The sequence below is a fragment of the Centroberyx gerrardi genome, chromosome 24 (genome assembly GCF_048128805.1).
Source record: "Centroberyx gerrardi isolate f3 chromosome 24, fCenGer3.hap1.cur.20231027, whole genome shotgun sequence".
In the NCBI taxonomy this organism is placed as follows: domain Eukaryota; kingdom Metazoa; phylum Chordata; class Actinopteri; order Beryciformes; family Berycidae; genus Centroberyx; species Centroberyx gerrardi.
Window position 1 is genome coordinate 6,274,817 of NC_136020.1, and position 27,241 is coordinate 6,302,057.

Consider the following 27,241-nt stretch of genomic DNA (forward strand, 5'->3'; position numbering starts at 1 on the left):
CAGCGTTCTCGCAAGAAGAGGAGCAGAAGAGGAATAGCCGCAGCTTCAGTCAAGCGCATGAAAAGGCTGTTTATTAGCAACATTAATATGAAACTGTAATGATGCCCTCAGGGAAATTGCCATTATAGCAACAAAACAGCAATAGCGTTTGCATGTGTGTGTGTGAGGGGAGAAGAGAGAAAGAATGAGAAAAAAAAAACAAGCCGTGTAGAATTTGATGGTTACGGTGGCAACTAACAGAAACAGAACTGCTGTACATAAATTAATGAATTCAAGTACAAATAGTCATTTAAACGGAAAACCATGCAAATGAGTCAATTCTTTTCAAAGTATGTCTTTATTAGGAGTGTGGTTGTGCCCTTGTTCTACGTCAGCCTCCCCTTGGTGGCCAAGGATAATTTGGTGTAATATGATCCACATGTTATGTACAGTCACTCAAAGAGGCCTCACACACTAGATACAACTTTATGTGAAACAAAAAAAATCTCCACATATTGATGTTGTGATCAATGGTAAGCATGTCGTGTCTTTAGGGCATTCAAGTGGTTTAGTGAATTCTGGTGAATTCAAGGACTGATAAATATATTGGCTGATACCAATGAAACATAGTGTATACAAATAACAAGGATGAAGTTTTCCCAAAGCTGTTACAGCAAGACAGCCAGAGGTAAAGGTTCCCCAGCACAGAACTGGTGGCAATGGAAACCAGTTTAAGCTGGAATCATTGGGATATGTTGTTCCAGTGTGTTCCTATCTTTTCCTATACAAAACAAGGATGGACACAACCATGCAGAGCAACATACTTGAATAGTCATTTGGCTACTACAGATAAAATGGCTGCCATAGACAGAGGTTGATTATAGGAATGAGAAAAATAATGTGCACAATGGCAGAGACAACCGGTGGCAAAAGGGAAACATACTTTGTGGTGACAGGTAAAGAGAGTTTCAAATCCAGCAGACACATATGTCCATGTGCACATCACTGGCTCCGGTGCTCCATGCTAACTCTTTAGCATGCAGCATGTTGAGTTGATAGCAGCCACTAGCATTTCATCAAAAGTGAGAAAATGAGAACTTGTAGCAGCTCTAAAGCTAAATGGTAAGTCATCTTAAATGAAATGAGGCTATCTGGCAGTTTAATGTTGGAGATTGGTAAAAAGAAATCCACAAATTGTGATAAAAAAAGAGCATACTGTTTTGAACTAGCAGGGACTTCTTCCCTATTTTCTTAGGAAGCGAAGGTGAGTGATAGGAGACAATTTACAGCTAAAACTCACTGCGCAGCGGATGAATACATGGTTACTCACCTGAAATAGTCCCAAAAATAAACCATAGCTACATCAGGTATATTGAGTTAATATTTCATTTTTGAAATTCATTAACCTTTAGGCCATATAATAAAAACCACTATCTTTCTCTTACACTATATTTCTCTTTTTCTTACAAAAAGTTCAGTCTTCTTACTTGTGGCCTACTATCACTGAAAATGTTGTATGCTAAAGTGTTAGCATGGAGCATGGAGTCCATGATCTCATCATTGCAGGTAAGTTAACCAACAAGCCAATCTCCAAAAAACTTGATGTCATCCATGTATTGAAGTGTTGTGCTGATTTATTTTACATGAACAGAGCTAGATGGACAGGATTAGCTAACATTCAGCCATTTCTTAAGCCAACATCCAGACATTACATTTGCTATGACACCTCATAATTTCCAATTATGTTTCAGCATCAAAGCCTTTGTCTTTACATTTGCACATCAGATCCATACAGTACTCCCTCCAATGCATGAATAATTAAATTCATATTTCAGGGCCCACACACACAAATCAAAACACTCTCAGATCAACACTCCCATTCACAGCTACTTTACGATCAGTGGCCGAGACATTACATTCCTCGTGTCCAACAGTCGAGATACAGACAGACGGAGTCAGAGTACACACAGATTCATTTCAGACCCTTTAACAGGACAAAACATTAAGTGCTTCAGGACATCACAAGTTTTAAGATTGGGTAGGTTTTCTGGACACAAGTTTATGATTCTTCATTTACAGAAATTCTTAGGTATCTCTTGTTTCTTGTGTAGTTTTTTTTAAATACTTGGCATAGAAACGTGTGGATGGCTATAGTCTCATCTCTTAGGAAACAAAGCAGTATTTCATTTTTGCTCCATGAGTCCGAAATGAGGCATTTGTCTAAGATGGAGAGAATCCCGTCTCCCATTTTGGATCACAACCCGCTTTTTAAGAGATGTTGCTGTAGAGCATAGATAGAGAATAACTTGGTGCCTTACTCAGACACACTATAGAGTCAGTCAAACCTAGTTTAGCCTCACATGTGGCGTCCCAACATTTTTTGTATGTATGGCCAAGAAGGACCTGGATAGGCCGCTGTAAAGGGATAGATATAATACTCCTGTTTCCCAGTGTTCATAACATCTAACTCCTCGGCGGGACAGTAAAATAATACCCATGCAGTTCAAACACTCCGCCTTTGACCTTTAGCACACCATTAAGAAATGACTGTAAATTCACAAATTCACACAGTTTTTATACACATAGTCTTGTGCGTCTGTAATGGCTTGTGAACTTCGGGATGAGCCTTTACAAGGTGAATGACAATCTTTACACTTTCAATCCACTTATATAGGACATGGGCTGTTTCCTCGATATGCGAGAGGCAACGCGGTGTAACTATAGAATGATTTTTCCTATCAAGTGACAAGTGTGTTTCCACCGTCAGCGTCTACTCGGGGTCAACGACCAATATGTGGATTTGGTAACGGACACGCCGTCTTCATCGCCTCCTGGTGGTGCTGACGGCACTGCTGCGGTTGAGGTTGCGGCTGAGCTGCGGGAAATGCACCGTGGGCGTTCTGGAGGTGGGACCGTAGAGACCCAGGTTCCTGGCCGCCACCGACTTCCTGGGCTGCTTGACGCACGGGAATGGGGAGAAGACGGACTGCTTCGGGGCGGAGGTGGACGAGAGCGCCGGGGTGGACGGGGAGGAGGGGATGTGAGATTTGGACGACGAGGAGAGGGAGGAGAGCGAGGGGGTGGAGGGGGACGGGGTCATGTAAAAGCCGGAGGGAGCGGGAGGAGAGAGAGGGGAGAAGGACGGGACGGAAGGGGAAGACGTGAGGCGGGACGGGGGGGAGGAGGAGGACGGCGCGGGGGAGGACGAGCGGGACGGATCGACGGGAGCCGGGGACGGGGACGGACTCAGAGTGGAGGGCGAGGAGGAGGGGATGCAGGAGGTGGAGGAGTGGTGAGACGGAGGTGGAGCGACGGAGGGGAAGTGTCCGAGGGAGCCGGCGTTGCTCTCCGAACTCGAGGAGTCGGACTCTTTGCGTCGGCGTGAGGACGGCGGCGGAGGGAGGACGGGGACTTGGGGTGCGGCTGCAGACTCTGGGTGACACTCTGGTGGTGTGACAGGGGGAGAGCCGGGTTGTGTATTGGGGTTTGGGGGAGCGTCGGCGGGGGAGGGGGGGCTCGATTCGGCCTCTAGATCCAGGGAGGCCAGTTGCTCCACCACCTCTCTCACTTCCGCCACATTTCTCGCATCTGTAACCTGTTGAACCTCTTCGCATTCTGGCCCTGTAACAGTGGGATCTGAAGAAGGAGATGCAGGGACGTCACTCCCCTCTTTCCTCTCCTCCTCCTCATCAACCTTTCCCGTTCCATCTCTCTCCTCCTCCTCCTCCTCATTCCTCTTCCTGTCTTCTCCACCCTCTCTTCTCTCTGATTCTCCTTCCTCCTCCTCCTCCTCCTCCTCCTCCTCTTCCTCTTCCCTCTCCTCTGAATCCTCGAAGCCTAGCTGTGCTCGGGCCCTGGCTATATTCCTGCGGTGAACCCGGACGTGGGCGCGCCAGGGCGAGCCCACGCCTCCTCCCGAGCTTCCTGGGGAGCCGGTACCGTTGGAGGGCAGCGAGCCGCAGTGCTGCCTGGCCGGGGAGGCCTGGGTCTGGGGTAGAGGGGCGGGCCGGGCCCCCGGGAGCGTGGGTGCGGTGGTGGTAGATGTGGGTCTGGAGCCCCGGGAACCTCCGCGCGATTTGCGACCCAGGAGGAGGTGGTTGACCACTGGGGTGCAGGGGTTAAGCTGGGAGGCCAGGACATTGGTGGCGGGGCATTTATCTGGAGAGGAGGTGGGGGTTTGGGGGGGTTAGGGGACAGACACACAAACATATTAAACCAGGCTTACAAAGGCTTTGAGTTGCAACCATGACTGACACCATCATGGAGGCCTGCTGCAGTGTTGGCTGTGTAGATACTGTGGTTAGCTAGCTAACAAGCTGACATTATCTAAACATAAAATCAATCAGATGTATCAGTGATGAAAGGATCAGTTCCCAGTCAAAAAAAGCACAGAAATTAACTGTCTATTTGATAATGTTGAGACACCTGAGTCACTAGTTTAGAAATTTAATCAGCTGTTCTCAGCAGTTGATGCCAGGAGCTGAGGACCTCCAATATGGCCACCGGAGAGCCTTCCATACTGTATGGTTCTTCCTCTGAAGGTTTCATTTATCAAGCCTCTCAGAGCAAGACGGCTTTAGGATTACTGGCCATGAACCATTTCTCTCTCTTTTTCTCTCCCTCTCAAAAATACCACTCAGTACATACTACCATAAATGCACAGTATTTCTGGCCTCTTTCCAAAGTCAGTAAACTCTGTTATGGTAAACAGGCCTATATAAAAGCAGATTACTGAGCTTTAAGAGCTTGTTCGTATGAGTGATGATTAGTGTGGACGACTTAGTGTATGTGTGTGTGCCGGCATAGATGTTTGTATTTGAAGGGGGAAAAAAAATCAAATCCATTGCCAAACTCACTGTAATTCTGTTACACAAGCCTCACAAATCATACGTTGCAATGAGAGGCGATGGAAGGGGAGGAGCTACAAGCCCGGGCAGAATTAGAGGTTAGTAATGGGAGGTTTTAAAGAAGCATGTAATGATTTCCAATATAGAATGAGAAGAGTCATCAAACAGATAGAAAGGAGACTTCATCGCGATCATGGTAATCTCACTGGACTATGCCTAAACTAGAGAGTAAATCAAGTCAAATTGGAGACATGTGTCCCTTCTGGAGATATCCTCAATGTGTTATCAATATTGAAGTGACATATTGACATTGTGTTAAATACTACCTTGCATCTGCCACCATCCCCAAAACCATCACCAGTTAGCCGAGGTATTCCTTAAACCATTAAAAAGCGATGGATAATTAAGCGACAGTAGGCAATAATATGCTCTTTAATTTAATTTGTTCTATAATTAATAGCCATTTGCCCACTTAATTAATCAGATTGCATTCACTCAAACACCAGGGAATCATTGGACACCTTCAAATCAGAACACCCCCATTTCTGATCACCCATTGGTTCAACCCAGTATGGTCGTTGCGGCGGTCAGTACCATCGTTGGGTTTGGTAGGAGGTTCCTGTAGAACCCCTGGATTTGTGGTCACTCCAAGTCCAGGTCCTATGAGTCACACACCGACAGTCATACACCTCGCTTTGTGCTGTGTGTGTGTGTGTGTGTGTGTGTGTCCCTCTGCCCCCACAGGTATTAGCTACTCTTGATGTATGTGTACTGTTTCTTCATTATCTACGTACTGTTTATTCAGGGTGTGTCTCTGTGTGTGTGTGTATGTGTGTGTGTGTGAGAGAGAGAGAGAGAGAGAGAGAGAGAGAGAGAGAGAGAGAGAGAGAGAGAGAGAGAGAGAGAGAGAGAGAGAGAGAGAGAGAGAGAGAGAGAGAGAGAAGAGAGAGAGAGAGAGAGAGAGAGACTCTCTGTGTGCTCGTGTTTCTCTGGGTGTGTTCACAATATTCCACTCTTATTGAAGAAGACGGAGCGCTGCCTCGCCTGCATTTCATGCTGATAATAAAAAGCTGTACACGTACTTTGTTTCCATGGTGACTAGCTGCATTTGCTGCCACTATCTGCAAACAGTATTTATGTACAACTCTCAAACACTTAGCAGAAGATCCCCTTACTGAGTCTTTATGATATTTGAAAAAAAAAAAAAAAAAATTCTTTATAACTAGGGTTTGACTGATATGAGTTTTTGAAGGCTGATATTGGTACTGATATATTTGGACTGAAGCTGCCTATGGCAAATATTTTGTGTTGATATTCAGTATCTTTACATTTGACCATTTTCAAACCAAAAATTCCCTGCAAATATTCAGTATGTCCCCCAGAATTTTATGCTTGGCAAGATGTTAAAACCTCTGGAGCAGCATTTACACCATGGGAAACACTCCATTGAAATCCAGGATACTACTATTAATACAAACATATCCATACATTCTTGTGTGGAATCTGATCAAAATGTCTCATTAGAATCAATTCAGGTTAAGGTCTTCCCATAGACAACCAGTGTAGTATTGATCAATTCTACAGTGAATATGTAATCAATCAAACTGCATCATATCCATCATATCAGAAATGGACGACACTAACTGGACCAAATCAGCTAGTAGTTTTTGGCACTGGCAGTGTGATAATAGTGCAGCAGAATAGTGTGACTGCAGCCTTCTGTCTCCCCCTACCTGTGCGTATGTAGAGCTGCATAGCCTGCTGCTGCTGCCGCCTCTTGATGCGTGCGTACTGCTTCTTCAGGGCGCTGATGTCCGTGCTCATCCTCTCCATCATCATGCTGTTGATGGCTGCTTGATGCTCCGCTCTGCCTCCTCCTCCTCCTCCTCCACCCCCTCCTCCTCCCCCTCCTCCTCCTCCGGCCCCCACCGCCCCGGGACTCAGCTCCGCTATGTTGCCCTGCTCTCCGCGCTGGTCTGGTGGTGAAGGAGAAGGAAGACGGGTATGTTAAGATGAAACATTAAGGATCCTGCAGGGGAAACTGGGTGTGGCAGTCAAAATGATCACGGATAGAGCAAAGAAAAATAGAATGTTAATTACATTAAATAGATAAATAGATTATAGTAAATGTGGGCATTAAATGTAATGCAACTGACAATTCCACCATGTCAGGAACATATTATGAATGAAAAGTATGACAAAATATGAATTACAATTTGCAAAACAGCAGTAGAACATACTGTACTGAGACAAAGAAAACAGAATGATAATATATACAATATGAATTTGTATTTAAAATAGTGTCTAGGGGTGCAGACTGTCCATTTTCAGTTATTTTCTTTCTTCCTTTATCCTAATATTCTTACTATTAAATTCTTTTTACCCTCTAATATTTTTAGCTTCTTGTTTTTATGTGTTTTGATTTATTTTATGACTATGATGTTTGCTTTTAGAGACAGAAAGACAGACAGATTGACAGGGAACAAACTGAGAAACCAGAGATTAGAGTCAAGAGCTTTGGTTCAAAAGCGGGAAGACGACATTCCAGAATAATACACAAATCAGACACAATCCAATGTGCCTTTTTTTTTGGGCCGTTTTAAGCTCCGTTTCTTCCCAAATTGCTTCCCCAGTTTTGCTTTCATCCTCTTTAATCAAAATCATTTGAACCCTCAAGACACAACACTTAGTGACAGAATCTCTTGGGAAGAAAACAGAATTTGGAAAGTCGATACTGAATTTATTTTCAATTTGAAATACAAAATGTTTCTTGCAATAGAGACATGACTGAAACACTGTTTTGGAGACTATCCAAATCCATTCAATTTGAAATGACATTCATCAAAGATGACGTTTGGCTCTGGATGAAACAAGCCCTGGCAGACTGTTAGTCAGTCACTCCTGTTTATTTGCATGACTTTTGATGACATCGTCATCACGCATAAGATTTACACGAAAGCAGCCTTTGAAGACAAGTTACCTTTGTGATACCTTGGTATAATTACTGTAAACAAATGAGGGCCTGATGGAGACGATTGGTAGCCTCAATCTCACACCAGTGGTGTTGTTAGTGCTCATTTCTCCAAATTAAGACTACATTTCACAGAAAACCTTTCGCCTCTTGCCCCCCTCCCTAGTGTCTTTCCCTTTACTGAAGAGGATAAATATGTTGGGAGTGATTTCTCCACCTGTCACACCTGTAAAATGCATTGTAGAGGGTGCTAATCTTCTCAGCGGCAGTCTTGTTTTTTTACAGTAATTATACTCAAATGTCTCAAAATGAATGTGGTAATGATTTATTGATGTTAAAATGCTACACATAGCACCTTTAAGAATGAGCAATATTTTCCGTACCATGTACCATGTAAATCTATTTGAAATCATTTTTAAATCACTCCAGGGTGTGATGACAAGTGTGTCAGATTCTAGTCTGTGTTTTTAGCCAAGTCCCTCGGTCTGATTGGGCCTTTCCCTGTTTGGCAGGAAGAGATGTTGAAGGAGGAGGAAGTGGGGATTTGGCTGGAGGAAACGGAGCAGAGACAGTGTGTACTTGCAGTGGGTTCGGGGGCAGAACATGAGGATTTGGGGCAGCGGTCTGTCTGGAGCCACTTGGCTGCTGTCCCCATACAGTCTCCATCGGCTTCCATTCACATTCAGTTTGTTATTTTGTGTGTTTTGAGTGTCTGCACTGACCTTTGAGATGTTTCTGGTATCTCTGCAGCTCGGGGGCCAGCAGGCCGCCCAGGGGCCCCAGACAGCCGAGCGCCGTCACCACCGAGTCTTCATCGTCCATGTCAGCGTCATCATCGCTCTCCCAGCTGCCCAGACCGCCACTGGAACAAGACAGCATCATCATCATCAGATCATGATACAACATGTGGCTTGGTAACAACCTGCGCGTCGCTCCCAGAGACAAATCTACTGTAACTTCACTAACAACACTGGTTTTGAGATGAAACAGGGAGGATACAATGAAAATAAAACATCTTTGGCACATTGTATTAATCTAAGAGTGTAAATGCATGTGGGTCAAACTTACTGTGACCAACTGGAAGTGCAAGTACAGTAAGACCACATGATAAAATAAAACCAATACTAATGCCAGTCCCATACATTTCTTTTGGTGAAACACAATTCATGACATTTGAATAATTTAATTTGCCTTACTTCCCAAGCCTGCTTGTATCACTGCTTATATAACTTTCTTCACTATAGACTATTTAATAAAGGTGAGAATGCCCAAAAAATCTTTTAAAAAAAAGCCTGTCATTACATGGTGAAAAGAAAACTGTATTTGAGACATTTTAATTGTTTCTAAGGCCTTAAATTTAGGTCATTTAAAGGAATAGTTCACCCAAAAATTAAAATTCGGTCATTATCTACTCATTCTCATACCAGTACAAACTCGGGTGAGTGTTTTTTCTGCATACAACTTACCTGGAGTTCTCCAGGCTCGCTGCTGGAGGAGCTTCTTCCACCGTGGCCGCGCAAGGTTTGTGTGTGCGATAGTGCGCGACCTCCATCTCGTGAGGTTTGGTAATGCGGAAATACATGCAATGGCGATCGCCTCGGATTTTCATGAAATAATGGAGCAAATTACGTTTTTTTCGACTCATACAGTGATCGTCAGCCATCAGAAGACTTTGATTATACTACACGAGCTTTATGGAGTAATTTTATGGACATTTATTGCCCTTTTTGAAGCAGAACGTCCGGCTCCCCATTCACTCCCCATTCACTGGAAGAAGCTCCTCCAGCAGCGAGCCTGGAGAACTCCAGGTAAGTTGTATGAAGAAAAAACACTCACCTGAGTTTGTACTGGCATGAGAATGAGTAGATAATGACCGAATTTTAATTTTTGGGTGAACTATTCCTTTAAGACTTTTTCAGGACCCATGGACACCCTGGTATACTATGTTATGAAATCATTACTATTTTGTCTCAGTTGCAAAGCTCCATACCTGCTGAAACTGATGAACTTTTTAAAGACCATAAATGATTACTTTCAACTATGTGGAACAGACCATTCAAAACCATAAAAAAACCCTCATCAACATATTTCCTTATACAGGAAATCATCATAGAAGGCCCATTTTTTTTTTACTGCGGACACTCTGAATGTGGGAGACTTGTGAGGATAACACAGTACAGTGTAGCATGGGACTGACCTTCCATTGGATTTGACTGAGGTAGGGAAGGGGGTGATGTTGTAGGTGTATTTCTCTCTCAGCTCCGCCAGCTGGGGGAAGGGAAACACGGCCATGGAGTAAACCTCCTGATGGAGGGAGGAGAGAGGAGAGAAGAGGTGACGTAAATACTGTCTACTGATTTGCATGCTGGTTAAAAACCTTTTGGTGTTAAGTGATTTTCAGTGGTTTGTGAATAATGTGTGCGCTACCTGCATGAGCTCAGTAGGATCGATGAGGCTGTGCTCCAGCATCTCCTGCGTGAGACAGCCCATCGTGCTGTAGAACTCGTCTGCTGTCTGACAATACTCGATCCTCCTGGACAGAGAGAGACAGAGGGAGGGAGAGACGGATTAAAGACAGGAAAAGATAGAGAGAGGAGGCGGGGGAGAGATAGGGAAGGAGAAATCAAGAAAGAAGATAATGAGGAGATAGAGGGAGAGAAATATGTACAAAATAGATTTAGTTCACATTTGGTTTGCCAGTACTCTAAAATTAATGGTTTGAATGTACACCCTACGCCAATCTATGAATAAAATCTGTCATTTTAATTTGCCATTAATTGGTGTCATTTTGTCAACCAAGGACTGAAGTTATCTTCCATCCTTTAAGAAGTCAGAAAATCATTTAATTTTGTGCTATTGCTATGAGAGTTAGACTGACATGTAGGTTTGCTGATATTGATCTTTTATTAAAAATCAGATCTGGTCCAGTCAGTGTCGTCCACGTCTGATATGATGGTTATGATTCAGTTTGACTGATTACATATTTATTGTAGAATTGATCAATACTACACTGGTTGTCTAATGGGAAGACCTTAATATGAATTGATTCTAGTGTGACATTTTGATCAGATTCCACGCAAGTATGCATGAATATGTTTTACTATTAGTAGTAGTAGGATTAGTAGTATTATTAGCACACACCAGTCAAACCCTATTTGCTATCATCTTTCTAAGAGTTGGTGGATATCAAATTTTTGGAACCAAACTGTTGTATTTCAGTGCAGCGGCCCACTCACTCTCCCAGTCGTTCCCAGATGGCGAGGGCGACCCGCAGCAGCACCTCCGACCCCTCAAAGAAAACCGAGTCCCAGATCTTCAGCACGGTGGGGGGCGGCAGGCAGGTGGCGAACATGGTCAGGAACCACTGCATGGTGAACACGTTGGTCAGCGGGGGCTCGTAGCTGCCTGAGGGAAACACACAGAGGCACTGTGATGGAGATTTGTTACTAAATGAATTGTCTCTGTATCTCTCTCTCTCTCTCTCTCTCTCTCCCTCTCTCTCTCTCTCTCTCACACACACACACACACACACACACACACGCCCCTACCTCCGGCCTCTCTGTTGGCAGCTTTCTGCAGGTGGTGGAGGTGCTGGGACAGTCTGGGCAGCTTCAGACGCAGCAGGTCTCTAAACACCGCCATGTCCACTGACAGACACAGGAACAGAGACATAAGAAAGCGAAGATGGAGTTACAGCATAGAGCTGGAATGTCCCATGGTGCCTTGGTTCCTGAAGAGTGTCCCCTGTTAACCAACCACTCAAACTAATGCTATTGATGATAACAGGCGTATTTAAATCATTACAAATCTGGACATGTAGAGTCCAGCTTGTTATATTACAGTGTATAAAATTTGGTCCATTTCTGGGCTAAAGCAATTATGTATAGTCTTTTGTCGTGTTTTAAAAATTAAATTTCAAAATGCAAACACTTTTGGTTTAGCTGTTTGTCTTGCAGCGTACATTATAGGACTGATTGATTGCTACAAATAAATGGCCAAAATGCTTGCTGAACCTTGGTGATGTTGTGTGTGGTTGTGTTTACCTGACAGTGCCCGCAGGTTGTTGGCAAAATAACTCTCCGGCAGCACTTTGTCAATCAAATAGATCATCACCTGAATACAGAGAGGGGTGACAGACAGACATCAGATGTTGATTTGTGGAGTAATATTTCATATGTATGTATGTATATATAATTTCCCACTTATTTCATACTTTATTTTTAGTATATTCTCATATTTTACATATTTTCATTCATTTTTCTTTGTCTCGGTATGTTCAACTGTCATTGTGTGTGTGTGTGTGTGTGTGTGTGTGTGTGTACCTTAAGTGCATCGCTCTCATCGCCCTCTGTGACCTCCAGTATGAGTGCAGCCAGTACGTTGAATCCCTGGCAGTAGCCCACAGTTTTATTCCAGCGGGCGTACGCCAGCAGCACCCTCTTCAGCACCACCCTGTCCTGCTCCCCCTCCTGGCCACAGTAGGAACTGCAGCCCGTCCTGTGTAGGTCCTGTGCATGGGAGGGAGGTACAGTGTGGATCATTTGATTTCACTGCAAGTTCTGTTTTTGATCAGGAATGAAGAAAAACAAAAAAAAAGACAATTCCTCATGCCCTGATTTAAGGGCAAACCTTGACGAAAATCACTGTTTTATGGCCCACATAGAGAGAGAGAGAGAGAGAGAGAGAGAGAGAGAGAGAGAGAGAGAGAGAGAGAGAGAGAGAGAGAGAGAGAGAGAGAGAGAGAGAGAGAGAGAGAGAGAGAGAGAGAGAGAGAGAGAGAGAGAGGACTTTGCTCCGTTAATGGGAACAGGCATTACTCTGTTGAATGTCTGAGTCATTGGGAAGTAGAAAACAGCTGTAATGTTTTCCATGATGGAGTCATCCACTGCTCTGACACACAGCTAAAAGCAAACATCCTCGACCGGACACTGCTCTAAATAGTAGGTCAGTCACGTCAAACTCAAGCATGGAAACTTTCAAGAGACGTTATTTTATTAGTAGGTGATATAATTAGTAAGTGTTCATGTAAACAGCTGTGCTAAGGCCTCATGTCCACCAATCACCTCGTTTTTAGCTGTTTTTTTGGCTGTTCAATCGGCAAGATCCATGTTTTTTTTTACATTTTGTCTCCATCTTTAGCTAGTGGTCACAATTAGGGTTAGACCAATATATTGTGATGATATTGGCCTTTTATTAAAAATGGGATATCGGACAGTCACTGTCGTCCACCTCTCAACAACCTAACAAAGCATTGTTTCTTAGTTGCCAAAATTAGTTTCCTTCATTGTCCTTAAAGGACAAGTGCACCAATTAGAGTTAGACCAATATATTGGTTTGCAAAACATCAGGCCAATTTTGGCCTTCTGTTAAAAATCAGCCAGTCAGTGTCGTCCACCTCTGATGATATGATGCAGATTGACTGATTACATATTTATTGTAGAATTGATCAATATCATACTGGTTTGAATTGACTCAAGAGTTTTAATGGAGAGTTCCACGGTCTAAATGCTGTTTTTCCAAACCTGACAACGATCAAATTCTGGGAGAAACACAGAATACTTGTGCCACAAAATATTGGCTATCCAAAAATATTGGTATCGACCTTCAAAAACACTTATTGGTTGAAACCTAGTTACAATACATTACATCAGTGACTGTTAAAGTCTGATGGTAAATTGGCTGCATAACTGTTCCTGGTTGGTCTCTACATGGCTGGAGGAGTAGCATGTTTTGATGAGCCTTGGCTCTGGGCTAGATAAAAGAGTAAGAGTCCCTGCATTACACTAGAAAGGGCTTTCAAAAATGCTAGGGCCTCGACACTGGACACCATGCTGCTGACTCAGGACATACACTCAAAACACACATACACACACAAAATCCCCCTCGCACACACATACACACTCATCCCATCCCCCTCTTTACACACCCCCTCCCAACACACACACACACACACACACACACACACTCCTCCTAACCCCCAGGATACAAACACTATCTGGTTACCTTGACGATTTGGATGCCGAGGGAGTCATCATCCGGGTTGCTGCGCTCGTTAAAGGCAAAACGAAGCGTCTTCTCCCAGTCAATAGAGATACTATGGAGGTACTGGTCTGCCAGGGTTAGCCACACCTAGTACCAGATACACAAGGAACCGTATTAATGGTAGAATAATATATACTGCTTCTAGGTCTAAACCTAAAGCAGAAACTGTACCAAAGTTGGGATAGATTTGAATATCCAGCATTGTACATACTGCTCTCTTCATGATTATTAATTATTGCTACTGTATTGCGAGTCATCTGAACAAACATTTTTACTTTCCTATTTGCCGTACTTGAATATTCTAAACTTTCTCCCTACTCCAGCACTTCTGTTCACAATGATGCATTACGTTTTGCAAAGTGAGAGAGGACATTTCACTGTTTATCTCACCTCTGAGAAGATGAAAGTAATCATTTCCATCTCCCTGCTCTCTCTCTTCCCAAGAGATAAAGCAATAATGTATAATGAATGGAGTGGGTTGTGGACAAAGTGCCTCTATACAGTTTAGTGCAGTCTCATTATTCTCTGAGACTCTGCTATCTCTATGCCTGGCGATAACAAATAAAACAGACTTTTATAGTGAAAGGACATCTGGATCATCTGTTTCTTTTATTCAGCACTTTTTGGGTTCTGCACAGACACATTAGAAAGGAGAAATACATTATGGCAAATGTCCTTTTATATAGGAGATTTTTCATGGACAGGTACAGTAGATTCTCCAGGGTTAAGGGTTCCATTCCCTGTGTTACTCAGTGAGTAGAGCAAGGCACTAACACTGCCAGGGTTGAAAAAAGAAACAAAGACAAAACTGTATACAAATATTGGATAAAAGTGTCCACTGAAAGTTAAATTGACATACCCTCTTCCTCCATTCCTTGGGTATTCCAGTTGGGAGCCTAGCAACCGCTTTAAGGGCGTCGTACCACTGCAGGGAAGAAAACACACACATTTTTAATTACCCTATATTTAACCAGGTTAGTCCTGTTGAGACCATGGACCAAGCCAGTAACACACTTAGTTAGAGAGAAAGACAGAGGAGAAACAGCAGCACAGATCAATGAGTACCTCAGCTATATTACTGTGTATCTGACAAGTGCGGGCTTGATACTTTGAGCCCTGCTGAGAGAAAACACAGAAAATGTCTGCGCGCTCCTGAACTGAACCCAAGAGGCGTAGCATTTTAGGAGGCCAAATCGGATTAAGCCGGATCACTAAGACTTTGTTGATTACAAAAGCTCCCCCGAGCTCGGCGGCTCAATGTGAATCCCACCGGGCTCAGAAAAGCCGGAGCGCTCACCTGCTGGAATCCATTCTTCCCCAGCGACGGTTCAATGGTAAACTTCAGCCTTGTGTCAACTCCTGTAAACAAACAGAGACGCAGAGTGAGAACAGTCTTAAAACGTATCCATTTGACTTCCTTGTATCCAGTCAAACCCCAGCCAGCGGGGATTCATAAGTCTCAAGATGGATGAGTTTGAGTCCATCTGAAAACCTTTACTCTGTGCTGTACCCTGTTTGACCAATATGGGTTTTTGAATGCCGATACCCATACTGACATCTTTATATTAAAGCTGTCAATTGCCGATATTTGATATCTTTAAATGTGACAATTTTCATGCCAAAAAAGTATTTCCCCCATATTTTTTTTTTCTTGACTGAGTGGGAAAGCCTCTGAAACAGCAATTACACCATGGGACACTAAAACTCCTAATTGAAACACATAATAACAAAAACAACAATAATACTAATACCCAATCTATATAGTCTAACCGGATCCTCCTATATTCTCTGCTGCTCTCTACCATCTAATGCCTCTTCCTCTCTCTGTCTCTCACTCACTCAAACACACTTAAGTTTCTGTATGGACTGATATCAAGAGGCTTCAGCTGGTCATATATTATGAATGACCCAAGCTACATCACAGGTGATGCAGTAGTAAATATAAGAAGAGGTAACTTCTGCCCTCCAGTTGGTGATCATCATATGGCAAACAACAATCAATGCAAACAAAACCAATTACACTTACAGAAAAGCATTAATGTTTTGCTTTTTTCTTGAACTCCCCTCATATAACTTGTAACATGTAACATTAGTTTGATACTTATTACTATAATGCATACATTGAATGCACCTCATCAGGATTTTTGGTGGGTAAAATGAGTTTTGGTGGGTTTACCCTCCACTACATCCCTATATAACTCTGACAGCGACAGCATATTAAAATCCCAAATCCGGAAAAGAATGAGGAGACCCGGGTCACAATTTACAATCTCCTCGAGATGAAAAAAAAAAAAAAAGCTCCTAGGGGAAATTTAGCGATTTAGCCTTTCCAAGAAGATGATGTTAGCCTTTACAAAATCTCGGGTTTCAACGCCGGAGCTTAGCTTTAAATGGAAAACTTGCGGGGTGAAAATGAAATGAGTTTTGAACCTTTGAGACCGTTTGAGACGCTTTGGGGAGAAGTCGCTGTCCTTTTCCGCGTGGTGCTGAATCCGCATTTCAATCTCCGCTTTACAGGGAATCATGTAATATCTCTCTGACACACACATGCACGCACACACAAACTTCTTTAGGGAATATTTAGAGCAGTAGGCTAAACCATCAAAGGACCGAACGCAAATTAAACTTTGATCTCAAGTTGAGAGGGAAAGTCCTGACATCTCTCGGCTCCTGGCCAACAACTACAGAACGGCTGCGGCCATTTCTCTCTCTCTTCCCTCCCTCTCTCCCTCTCTCTGTCCATTTATCCCACCGTGATCAGTCTCCAACAGCAGCCGATCACACCAACAGACTGACAAATCTCGGTTTCTGTACAATAAAACTCCTTCATAGCAGACAAAATGGGTGTTTAACCTGCATCGTCAGTCTCTGTCGCTTTGTCCTGCGCCATTCTGGCCGAGCGCCGCTTTATTCTCGGGGCTTTGGGAGAGGATTAACACGGAAAGCCCTCCTACTTCCCTGTCGCAGATTAGTCCGACACCACGCCGTAGCACCGCTGCACGACCAACGTGTGTGTTTAGACTACTTCTCCATACTGTGAAGGCTAACATTGTCCCACTTCTGTTTCTCAAAATGGGGTCCGGGGGGAAACGTAGGGGTCCTTGATGAGTTCCAGGGGGTGCCTCATCAAAATGAGTAATAGTTTAATTGTACTATAATTTAATTGATTTGAAATTAGAGAATGTATAAGAAAGACTATTGGGATCGTAGGTGTGACTCTCACTGCTATTATCTCCCCACATTACATTGTAGACAGTTCTACAATTCAATACTACATCAACACAAAAACAAAATCTTCCAATATAAGCAGTGATGTAGTGGGAAATAAAAACATTTACATTTAGGGTTTACTATGATGTATACTTTAAAATTAATATCATTAAGATTTATATCAGCCTAAAAACTTTGGTAAACTCTATTCTACAAATAAAAAAGTGGGGAAACTGAGTTTACATTGGTTTACCTCCACCACATCTCTGCACATGGGACAAAATCGTACCAAATAAAGGTCCATGTGGCTTTATGTCTATTTGAGGGTCAGTCACATAAAAACGGTTGAAAACCCCTGCTCTAGACAAGATTAGGCATTTTCTTGAGATATTATTAAATACTGTTTCAGTAATAACCTTTAGATACTTTACAAATCATTAACTGAGCCTCAGCAATCAAACATTTGAGCAATGGATGGATGCCTGAGCAGAGCTGAGTGTTGTCAGTGTTTCCTCCACATGCATGCAGTAGATAACCCCAACAAGACAATAACCCCCAGAATAGGAAAATATGAAATGACAGTATAGGCTATGATCTCCTATTTTAGTCTGTGCCCCCAGCGTCCTCCTCCTACTTAAACTATGGTCTGTATTCTATTTTTATTTGTGATTATTATGTGCATTTACTCTTGCGTATTCTTTATTCTTTTTTCTAACCCTAACCCTCAGGACTGAAAGCTGCATTAAGTTACTAAAACTGGGATCCAAACAAAGACAGATGAGGAGCCCAAGCCAAAACACCCCACAACCCATAACCCTAACCCAAGTGTTACAAAAACCTAGTGAGGCAACAGTGTTCATTCACTTCAGCACCACAGGCCAATAGACAGTTGTTTAGACAGTCTGTTTTATGGAGCACCACAGTAGTATAGGACTACTATTATCCTTGAATTACCTTGTCAAACCCACACATTGCAATGGATTAATAAACGTGAAACTCTGTAGGGGCACAATGGCATTTGAGAAACAACCTACACCCTCTACCACTTAATGTTATGCTGGTTTGTTTCACCCTATAGCAAGTCTCTTTGGATATAGGCATCACCTGAATCAGGGGTTTCACTATATGGCAAAGTTCCTGCATCCAATATCATTTGCCTAGTGACTGATGACTGGCAAGATATTATCATTTGGTGTGATATGTGATAAATGAGGTCACCAAACTATCAGATTAGAGGGAACACTGGTCCTGAATATTTCCATGATTTGAATTGTTATTATTATTATTATTATTTATTTATTTTTTTTTAATCACTTAGGCTCAGGTATTCATTCAGGCCCAAGATTAAGCTGATAGTTTGGTGACTTAAAGATGAACCTTTAATGATCCATCTTTCTATGACCTAATGATGTATAGGGAAATTGGGTCATTGCAGCAGCAAATGGAAAATATGAATAAGAATGTAGCGGAATAGGGTCATGTAAACATACGCAGCCTTTACTTACCTAGAATGTTAAGCAGAATGTATGAATGAAAGCAGCCTATGAAATGGTATGGATAACACCATTATGAGGGTGTGAAAAATAGCAGCAGTAGAACTAAATCATATGAAGGAAAAAACAATGAAAAACAATGGAAAAAATATGGACATATGATATACAAATATATACCAAAAATGAAACATCTGCAGGCCTATAGACAAAAAATAACAAATTAGAGGAAATATGAAGGGAAATAAAGTGAATGATATGTGGGTAAGTAGGTCTATATATAGCTACAGGAAGCCATACGTGTAATAATTTATCACAGGGACCAAAATAATACTGTCAGTCAGCAGGCATTGCTCCACTACAAATTCCCCAGAAATCGAGTCTATGTCTATATAAGCGGGTTTGGGAGTGTTGGGATGGAGGGACTTTGCCATAAGGTTTAGTGAATAGACCCATCCAGACATCCTGACCGGTCACCTGGCTCCAAGGTGCAGAGCAGCCGGGGCGCGCTCCTGGAGATCCCGTTCCGCTTCTTCAGCACGTTGCTGATGATGTTACCGACCCCTCCCGATCCCTGCTGCCGCTGCTTCACCCCCGCCCTCGGCCTCCGCCCGGCGGCGGCGAACCGCTCCTGCCTCATCGGTGATCGAACTGTTCGACCCGCTCGATCATTTCATCGTTTCTTCCCCGGATTTGTCCTCGCTTTAATAAAATATGTTCCTTCACGTGTTCCTGGCTGGCGGCGCGTCCATCCCGATGCGCAAAGACGCCGGCTGTAGCCCCGGATGCCCTCCTCCAAGATGGTACAAGGATCAATCGATCAAATTGATGATCGGATCTTTTAAATCTCTTCCGGTGACTGCTTGATTTTCCGACTGATGCGCGCGGAAACAATAAGACATTCCATTCCGAAAAGTCCCTGCATCACTCAGCGGTAGAATAACGTCCAGGCAGCCATATCCACATGACTCATAGGCCTACATCTAAATAAAATGTGATTTAAAGCGTCAAAAAGCCGATCCGTTAAGGAGGAAATAAGGATTTCTGCTGCTGCTGGTCGGCGGTGCTGCTGCACACCTCTTCATCCTCCTCGGTGTGGCGTCACGGGAGGAGGTGCGCGGATGGAGGGATGCGGTAGGATGGAGAGACATGTGGGGAGGAGATAGAGGGGGATGAGGTAATGGTGCCGGGCAGGAGAGGAGAGATAAAGAGAGGAGAGAAGAAATTAAGATGAAGAGTGAGGAGAGGAAGAGGGGAGAGGAGGAGCGGAGAGGAAAAGAGGAGAAGCGAGGAGAGGAGAGGAAGAGAGGGGAGAGGAGGAAGAGGGGAGAAATTAAAATTAGGACGAGAGGAAGGATGTGAGGAGAGCAGGTGAGGAGAGGAAAGGAAGGGAAAATAGAGGAGGGGATAAGAAAAGAGGAGAGGAAAAAGAAGACAGGAGAGTAGTGTAGAGGCTATAACTATGTGTGTTAAGATTATTTCCGTATTGACAGGTGATTGAAACATTAACAGAATATAACAGTAACCACATTTTAGAAAACAGCATAACACTACAAAGTTGATCATCTTTTGACCATGATAATAAGCGACTCACTGTCTGGAGGAGTGAGCTGTTTGCGTACATAACCTGAATGTAGAAAATATTAGGGACACTTGCTCATTTCATGAAGTACATTGATGAGGTGAATCCAGGTAAAAGCCATTATCCCTTATTGATTTCCCTTATTAAATCTAAACCAATCACAAAGGAGGAGATGTAGATGAGGAGAAGTAGACGAGTTGCAGAGGGATTTTTAAGCATTGAGACAAAGATGTGGACTGTGCAAAAGGAACTGCAACTCAATATCAGGAAGATAATATTTTGTACATTCAGTGTATATAGTTATTACTGGGTATGACACACTTTCACCTAACCTTAACCAAAGTTTTAGTTGCCTAAACCTCAAACCTAACCTTAACCAAATGTTTTTTAGCAATAGGCTATGCGGCTGGCCATGTGTAAGTATAGTACCAATCAAATGTATAGGTATAGTACGAATCAAGGATGCATAACTTTTTCATAAGAAATCATATGAATATTATAGAACAAGATACATCCAGTTTGACTCTTCAGTCATCCAGCTGTGGTACTTTGGCTGACTGGATGTTTTTTGTTCATGGCACCATCCTTGGTAAACTTCAGACACTGTAGTGCCAAAATCCTAGGATAATGTCTGTTCCTGAGATGCTGGAACTGGTGCATCTGACACCAACCAGAACATAAAGCCTCTTCCATTACGTGTCTTGCCCATTCAAACGTTTTAGTCGAACAGTAACTGAACTAATCCATTCTGTCTGAATGATTTATATGCTGAGTCACAGCCACATGACTCACAGCCTGGGGGAGTGGACTGTTTGCGTAAACAGGGCAGTGTACCTAATAAAGTGGTGTTTATTAGAAATACCCCCTTTAAAATCCAAACTGATGGGTTACTCAGCCTGGGACCCACCAGGGAGGGATCCACCAGACACAGTCCTGCAACCTGCTGTGGGCCCCAAATTTAAGAAACACTGATTTAGAATAAATAGTCACCTACTTCACCAAATCGCCTGCAGAAAAATGAGCAATGAACAAAGAAAATTATGTTTGCAAACAGAATAAATAATGCATGAGATTCTGATTTACCATTAAGTGCTTCCTCCTGCATGGAAAATAAATCTAGGCTTATTGACATTATGAATCCATAACTGTAAACAGATCTGATGATAATGTGCCATAACCAGGGATGCAGTGGAGGGCAAACACTCTTGAACTCAGTTTACTGACTTTCTAATTTGTAAAATAGAGTTTCTTCAACTAATGTAAATCCTTATAGTGTAATTTAAATCCATAGTTTACCATGTTATTTACCATTACATCACCAGCCATTACGATGGTCAGATATACAGTAACTGCTGATCCAATACCAGCTGCTGGGTGAAATACTGGCAATCTCACCAGTGGTGTGACATCGTATTTGCAAGACTCCCATTAAAGGCTTTGCATAAAACATTGTGTAAAATCAATGCAACAGTGCTGAAATATATTATGCCCTACCTCCTTGTTAGCCGCCATGCTGCATGTTGACAGAAAAGAAGAGTTCAAAAGAAAAGAAAAATAACACAATGCACACCTAAACTCTTTCAATTACTTTTCTCTTTGGTGGATCATTGTTATTCTCTAGTGAGCACACATCTGCAAGGAGTTCAGAATGGTCGACCACGAAAACTGGACCCTGAAGGTGTTGATAGCATGGATTAAGCCTAGTCCCAATTCCTAAAAAGAAATTCCAATCAGGTTCCTCATTAGTTTAGTCCGGAGTATAATTCCATGCATATATTATACTAGGACTAGGCTTAATCCATAATCTCCTCCCTGGAAAAATTACCTCTGTAGGCCATGTTATTCCAATAGTCTCTTATGCAACCACACAGTCTATTAAATTAGAATAATATTCAGGAGCAGTTTTGGATTAGGAGGGCAGGGAGATTGGGATATGAAAATGAACGTATGTTTCCCCCATAGTCTGCATGGGAGGGTCTAGGCCGCTGTCTTTTATGTAAATTTAGACAGTACTTTTCATATGGCATGTGATATGACGACTAGAACGAGGTCCTATACAGCACACTGAGCTTCAGTACTATGATGCAAAGTCTGTCCCACAACCTAAAATCCCTTCATATATGAGGAAGACACCCAATATCACATATTCTACATTACAGACACTTTTGAAAAAATGTTTGCTTTGATCACGCACACAATTTAGAAGTATTCAAATCACTTAAAATTGGAACTAATTTTTATTTTAACTTGAAAACTGTCAACATTTTGATAAGCCACATTAAATTCAAAAGTAACTCAAAGCAACTGTATAACATCAGTGGGTTTGTCTAACTATTTTCAGTAGGTAATCTGTGATGGATGATATTTTAAAAGTAACTTTCCCCATCCTGCTCTTCAATGGAACAAATATCAGTTGGAGAAAATGAGTGTGTTTTAGCTATTTAAGTAAATGTCAGGGAAAGAAAAAACAACCTGACAAATTATTATTAGACTGGCTGCCCAAACAGGATGGAGAGGATTTGGCAGCACAGTGAGTCAGAGCAGTTGATGGCTGAGATAAATGTAACACAACCTGCAGCCACCTGTATTCACTTCCTCTACAGCTAAATGCCATCTGCCATTCTGCAGAGTGGTGTTGACTGTTTTGACAAAAAGTATGACAGAAAAAACACTTGCTAACAGACATATTTTATATTACTATGTTTTCACCCAAAGCTAGACACTACGGTTCAACTGTATTGGTTTCTGAAGGCCAATACTGATATTTTTGGACTGAAGCTGATGTTTTGAGCTGATATTCAATATCTTAGATCCGATCATTTTTATGGCAAAAAATAAAAACAATTATGCCAAGTATTTGGCAAACCCATCTATCAGTTCATGGTGTCAACTAGACACCATGAACTTAAAAAAACCAGACTAAAAAGATTTTGCATTTTTGTGGACAAAAATGTAGGCTGACAAGAGTAAATTGACATTTTAGTCAATAGACAAATGCTAAAATTAATTCTAAAATTACTATCAAAATAACCATTGGGACAAATTGGAGACAGGAGACAGACTCAATTTCAACTCCAGATTAAAGTTATGTCCTGGCCAAGCACTCAGTGGCTCGACTTGACAAAAGAAGCTTTTTTGCCTATAAGCCTTATAAGACCTAGACACAGTGTGACAAGGTCAGGCAAAGGTCAGGTTGAGCTGTCGTTTTACTCACATCTTTATGACTAATTTGTTGGAGAATAATTTGAATACAAGCAGTGGCAGTTGTGTCAGCTGCTTCTTTTTCTGAGACAATCAATACTAGCTATTGGAATGAAAGGAATGACCACAAATATGTTTTTGTGGTATAAAAAAATCCAAGTCCACGCACTCATATGGGTTTGAAAGTTGCCCTGATGAAGGCATGTAGGTGTTTTTTAATGTTTTAACCCTCTCCATTAAAGACTTTTAACTTTCAAACCCACATGAGTGCCTGGACTTGGATTTTTCATGCCATGAAAACATATTTGTGGTTATGTTTCCTTTCTTCCTTTCCTCCAAGAGCACCTGTGGATACCTGCAGCGCTCCTGGTGTTTAACAGGCATCGTGCTATACAGCACCATGTCCTTAAACCTGTCCGTCTTGTTAGGCATCATGCAAAGCAAGAACTGTATATTCTTACGTCGTTTTTGTGAGACGGCTTGAAGGCACGCGGTGATGATGTCGTAGTTCTTCTGCAGTTTGTGGTAAAGCCGGTCTCGTCTCTTCAGCTGGCGGAGCAGCTTGGCCGACTGCAGGCCTGTGCGGTATTTCACTTCCTGGATGATTGAATGCAGCTCCTCAGGGGCTGAAAACGCACATAGATAGACACAAAAACAAAATATTGGGGGTTAAGAGTTTATTAGGGTTCCCACCATGATGAAAAGAATCCATGACTTTTCAATGATTTTTCATAACTAAGTTTCCATGACCTAAAAAATGTTCTTCTTTCCTGGTTTGTTCATGTTGTTTTTCTAAAGGGTTGAACAGTCTGGTTTCCTCTACAATTGGGCTGAAAACCACCAGCTAATGCAACAAATGTGTGAAACAAGTTGCAAAATACATTCTGCTATATTCCTGTCAAGAGACTGATTTGTAAAATTCCCTGATATTCCCTGACTTTCCTAGAGAATTGATTCCCCAACATTCCCTATATGGAATACACTTAAATTCCATGATATTCCAGGAATTCAGTGACCAGTGGGAATACCGTTTAATGTCACCTCCTGGATGTTCAAATGAAACTTAATGAAGGAATAGACAGACAGACAGACAGACAGACAGACAGACAGACAGACACACACACACACACACACACACACACACAGACCAATTCATATATAACAGGCACAGTTTCTGTGTCTCCCACTGTCTTCATGTCTCAGAATCACATCACACAGGATGTATTTATTCAGCTCTGTCTCATATATGATCTATTGAGCAAAGTGCTGTCAAATTTGATCATTATGGCTTGGATTATCTTGGGATGTCTCTACTCCATGTGCCATTAGCTCAGATCAGAATATCACAGTCATTATAGTCCGTTTTCCATGCTGCAGGCAAACAGTAACCAAAAACCAGAAGGCCTATGACCACCCAACCCTCCTCTCTGTCTTGCTGGTGGGTGAAGGACAGTCTCCCTACTCACTATGCCATCCTGCTGACCAATTATCATGTATATATTAAAATCATCTCAGATTTTTCCCTCATTTGCCATGAAGCTGTGATCGAACACATTAGAAAAGACAGAATTCACTGTTCTTTGCCTGCGGCCTTATCAGAACGATTCCAGAACCAGCAGCCTCGAAACCTTCTTCCTGAGTGCTGATCCCACATCAGCCCACTGCCTTGTTTAACTCGACCGAGCCTACCGTCCTGAACCCAGTGTAAACCCAGCCGTAGAGGGCAAACACTCCACACACAGGCCGGGGTTTATTTACTGAAGGATTCCACAGGAACAGAGGAAACAATGGCAGCGTGGCACTCACAATAACGTACCATTCAAGACTCTGAGGCGACACTGTTTGACAAGTAGTAAATGAGCTGTAAACACACTTGTCAGCCTGTGCGTATGTGTGTATGTGAAACAGACATGTGGCATTTTGCCCCCATCTGATTACAGTAAATCCTCTTGTAGGCCTACTTGTAAAACTACTGTCTACATAGCTTTGGATAAACCAAGAATGTAAGGCACATAGTATTCATTAGAGACCCATCCTATTGAATTCATAATGGGGCATCCAGGTAGCTCAGCAAGCCAAACAAGCTACAATTGTATTCACAACACTGCGAGTTTAAGTCCATCTCTGCCTCTGGCTCTCATATAACTCCATTTCCCCCTCTGTTTCCTGCATGGTTTCTTGTGTTTCTCCATTGTTCACTATCAAATAAAGGTGAAATGACTTGAAGATGAATAGGACTGCTTTTTAAAAATTGTCTCACAATTAGTAATGTAGTAGCAAATTAAAAGGTGGGCAAACTATGACCTTGAGTAGGTGGTCACCATAAGATAAAGAACCACCAATATAGACCAAAAAATCAATTATATTTTTCAGAAAAACATTAATTTACACTCTTTTCTTTATATACACCCGTTCATATAACTTACTTCAGTGTGGTACTAGCCTACTTAATATGATGTACTATGACTTTATATTATAAAGGATTATGTCAGTCCTAGAAAGGTGGGCAACTCCTCTGTAAATAAAAAGGCGGGTAAACTAAGTTCAGGTGGGTTTACCCTGTACTACATTCCTGTTAATACTGCTTTCTACTGAGGGAATAACACACGAACCAATTCTACAAGTTGAAATTTTATTTAAATAATTCCTGCTTGGTGAGTCATGTGTATGCCGAACTGAAGAGTGTCACTTTAAGATTCAGAGAAAGTCTTGAGTCATACTTTATCAGGTACCTTTACTAATATTCAAGGCCAAATTAAACTGTCATATATTTGGCAGTTTAATTTTGGCATGCATTTCTCTCCATACCAAAGGGAAAGGGAGGTATCAGGGATCACACACACACACACACACACAAACACACACCTCACCTTTCTGAGCCAGGTAGTTCATCTGATGCCTTCTAGTGTGCTTCTCTTGCAGCTCCTGCAGGAAGCTGGATCCAGTGTTACTGCGACCCAGAAAAGCGTCTGAGCTGGACGCCTCGGTCGAGCTGTCCCAACTGTCCACGTTCCTCCTGTTGCCGCCGCTGTACGTGTCGTAAAGCTCAATCAACAAGCAGTCCACTATAGAAGTACGTGCACATTTCATTTCATCTCCTTGGGATTCAGAGTCAGAGTCACCCGCCGTGCTGGTCCTTTGGGTGGCAGTAATGGTGCCAGGTGCAGCCCCGTGCCCGTTGGGGACCTCCTGCTGTCCGGGAGGTGATGATGTGTCATTCAGTAACTCGGCAGTAGCCGAGAGGGAGCCTGAGTCGGGCGGGCTCCACTGCTGGAAACCCGAGAAACCGTCCTGGAGAGACGCGGCCGAGTTGATAAAAACCCCGCTCTCGTCTTCGGAACACACGCCGCCGTCGCATATGTCAATTTCCAAAAGTTCATTCCCGGTTAATGCCACTTGCGACGCCATTTTCACTGGGGCTAAACTGGCAAAAACTGCCCCGTCGGATCTTATCATTGTTCTTCTAGATGTCAGTTGTCATTATTTCAATAAACAGCATAGAAAGTTTTCCCTGCGCGTCTGGAGGAGGATAGAGTTCCGGGAGCAGTCCATTCCTCAGCCGGGAGGTAGAGCCCGTCTCACGGTTTTTAGTTTCCTTCCTGAAAGCTCCAGACTGTCTTCCTTCCTCCCCTGCAGGCCTGAAGTGGTCCAGCCCACTCCCAAACTTCTGTGGCAGCGGCCAAACATTCTTCTGGCCGCGCGACAGGTGCAGCAGCTGCGCAGGTGCGCGTCGGAAGAGTAGCCTACCTTCAACTAGTAGATTGACCAATCAGAGGAGAGCCAAAACTATTATGGACCAATCCGCCACCTCTCGGAAAATAGTAGCAAGTTACTCTACAGCAGGCTATTTCAGCCACTGTGGCCTATGGAATTTCACTATATAAAGAAAACATCTTAATAATTTATTATAACCATAACA

At 42.7% G+C, this 27,241-nt stretch overlaps 1 protein-coding gene across 1 annotated transcript; it reads right to left on the reverse strand.

Annotated features, from left to right (window-relative positions):
* Nucleotides 1-101: 101 nt before the first annotated feature.
* On the reverse strand, nucleotides 102-26,909 carry tbc1d30 (TBC1 domain family, member 30). The gene is made up of 15 exons (XM_078281891.1): nucleotides 26,193-26,909; nucleotides 23,784-23,948; nucleotides 15,137-15,198; nucleotides 14,699-14,764; nucleotides 13,801-13,926; nucleotides 12,120-12,305; nucleotides 11,841-11,910; nucleotides 11,346-11,444; nucleotides 11,034-11,202; nucleotides 10,225-10,330; nucleotides 9,995-10,101; nucleotides 8,520-8,659; nucleotides 6,560-6,802; nucleotides 5,421-5,486; nucleotides 102-4,137 (listed from the first exon to the last, which is right to left on the reverse strand). The coding sequence occupies exons 1-15, from the start codon at nucleotides 26,776-26,778 to the stop codon at nucleotides 2,801-2,803; spliced, it is 3,528 nt and encodes a 1,175-aa protein (XP_078138017.1). The 5' UTR covers nucleotides 26,779-26,909; the 3' UTR covers nucleotides 102-2,800.
* Between the last annotated feature and the right edge of the window lie 332 nt (nucleotides 26,910-27,241).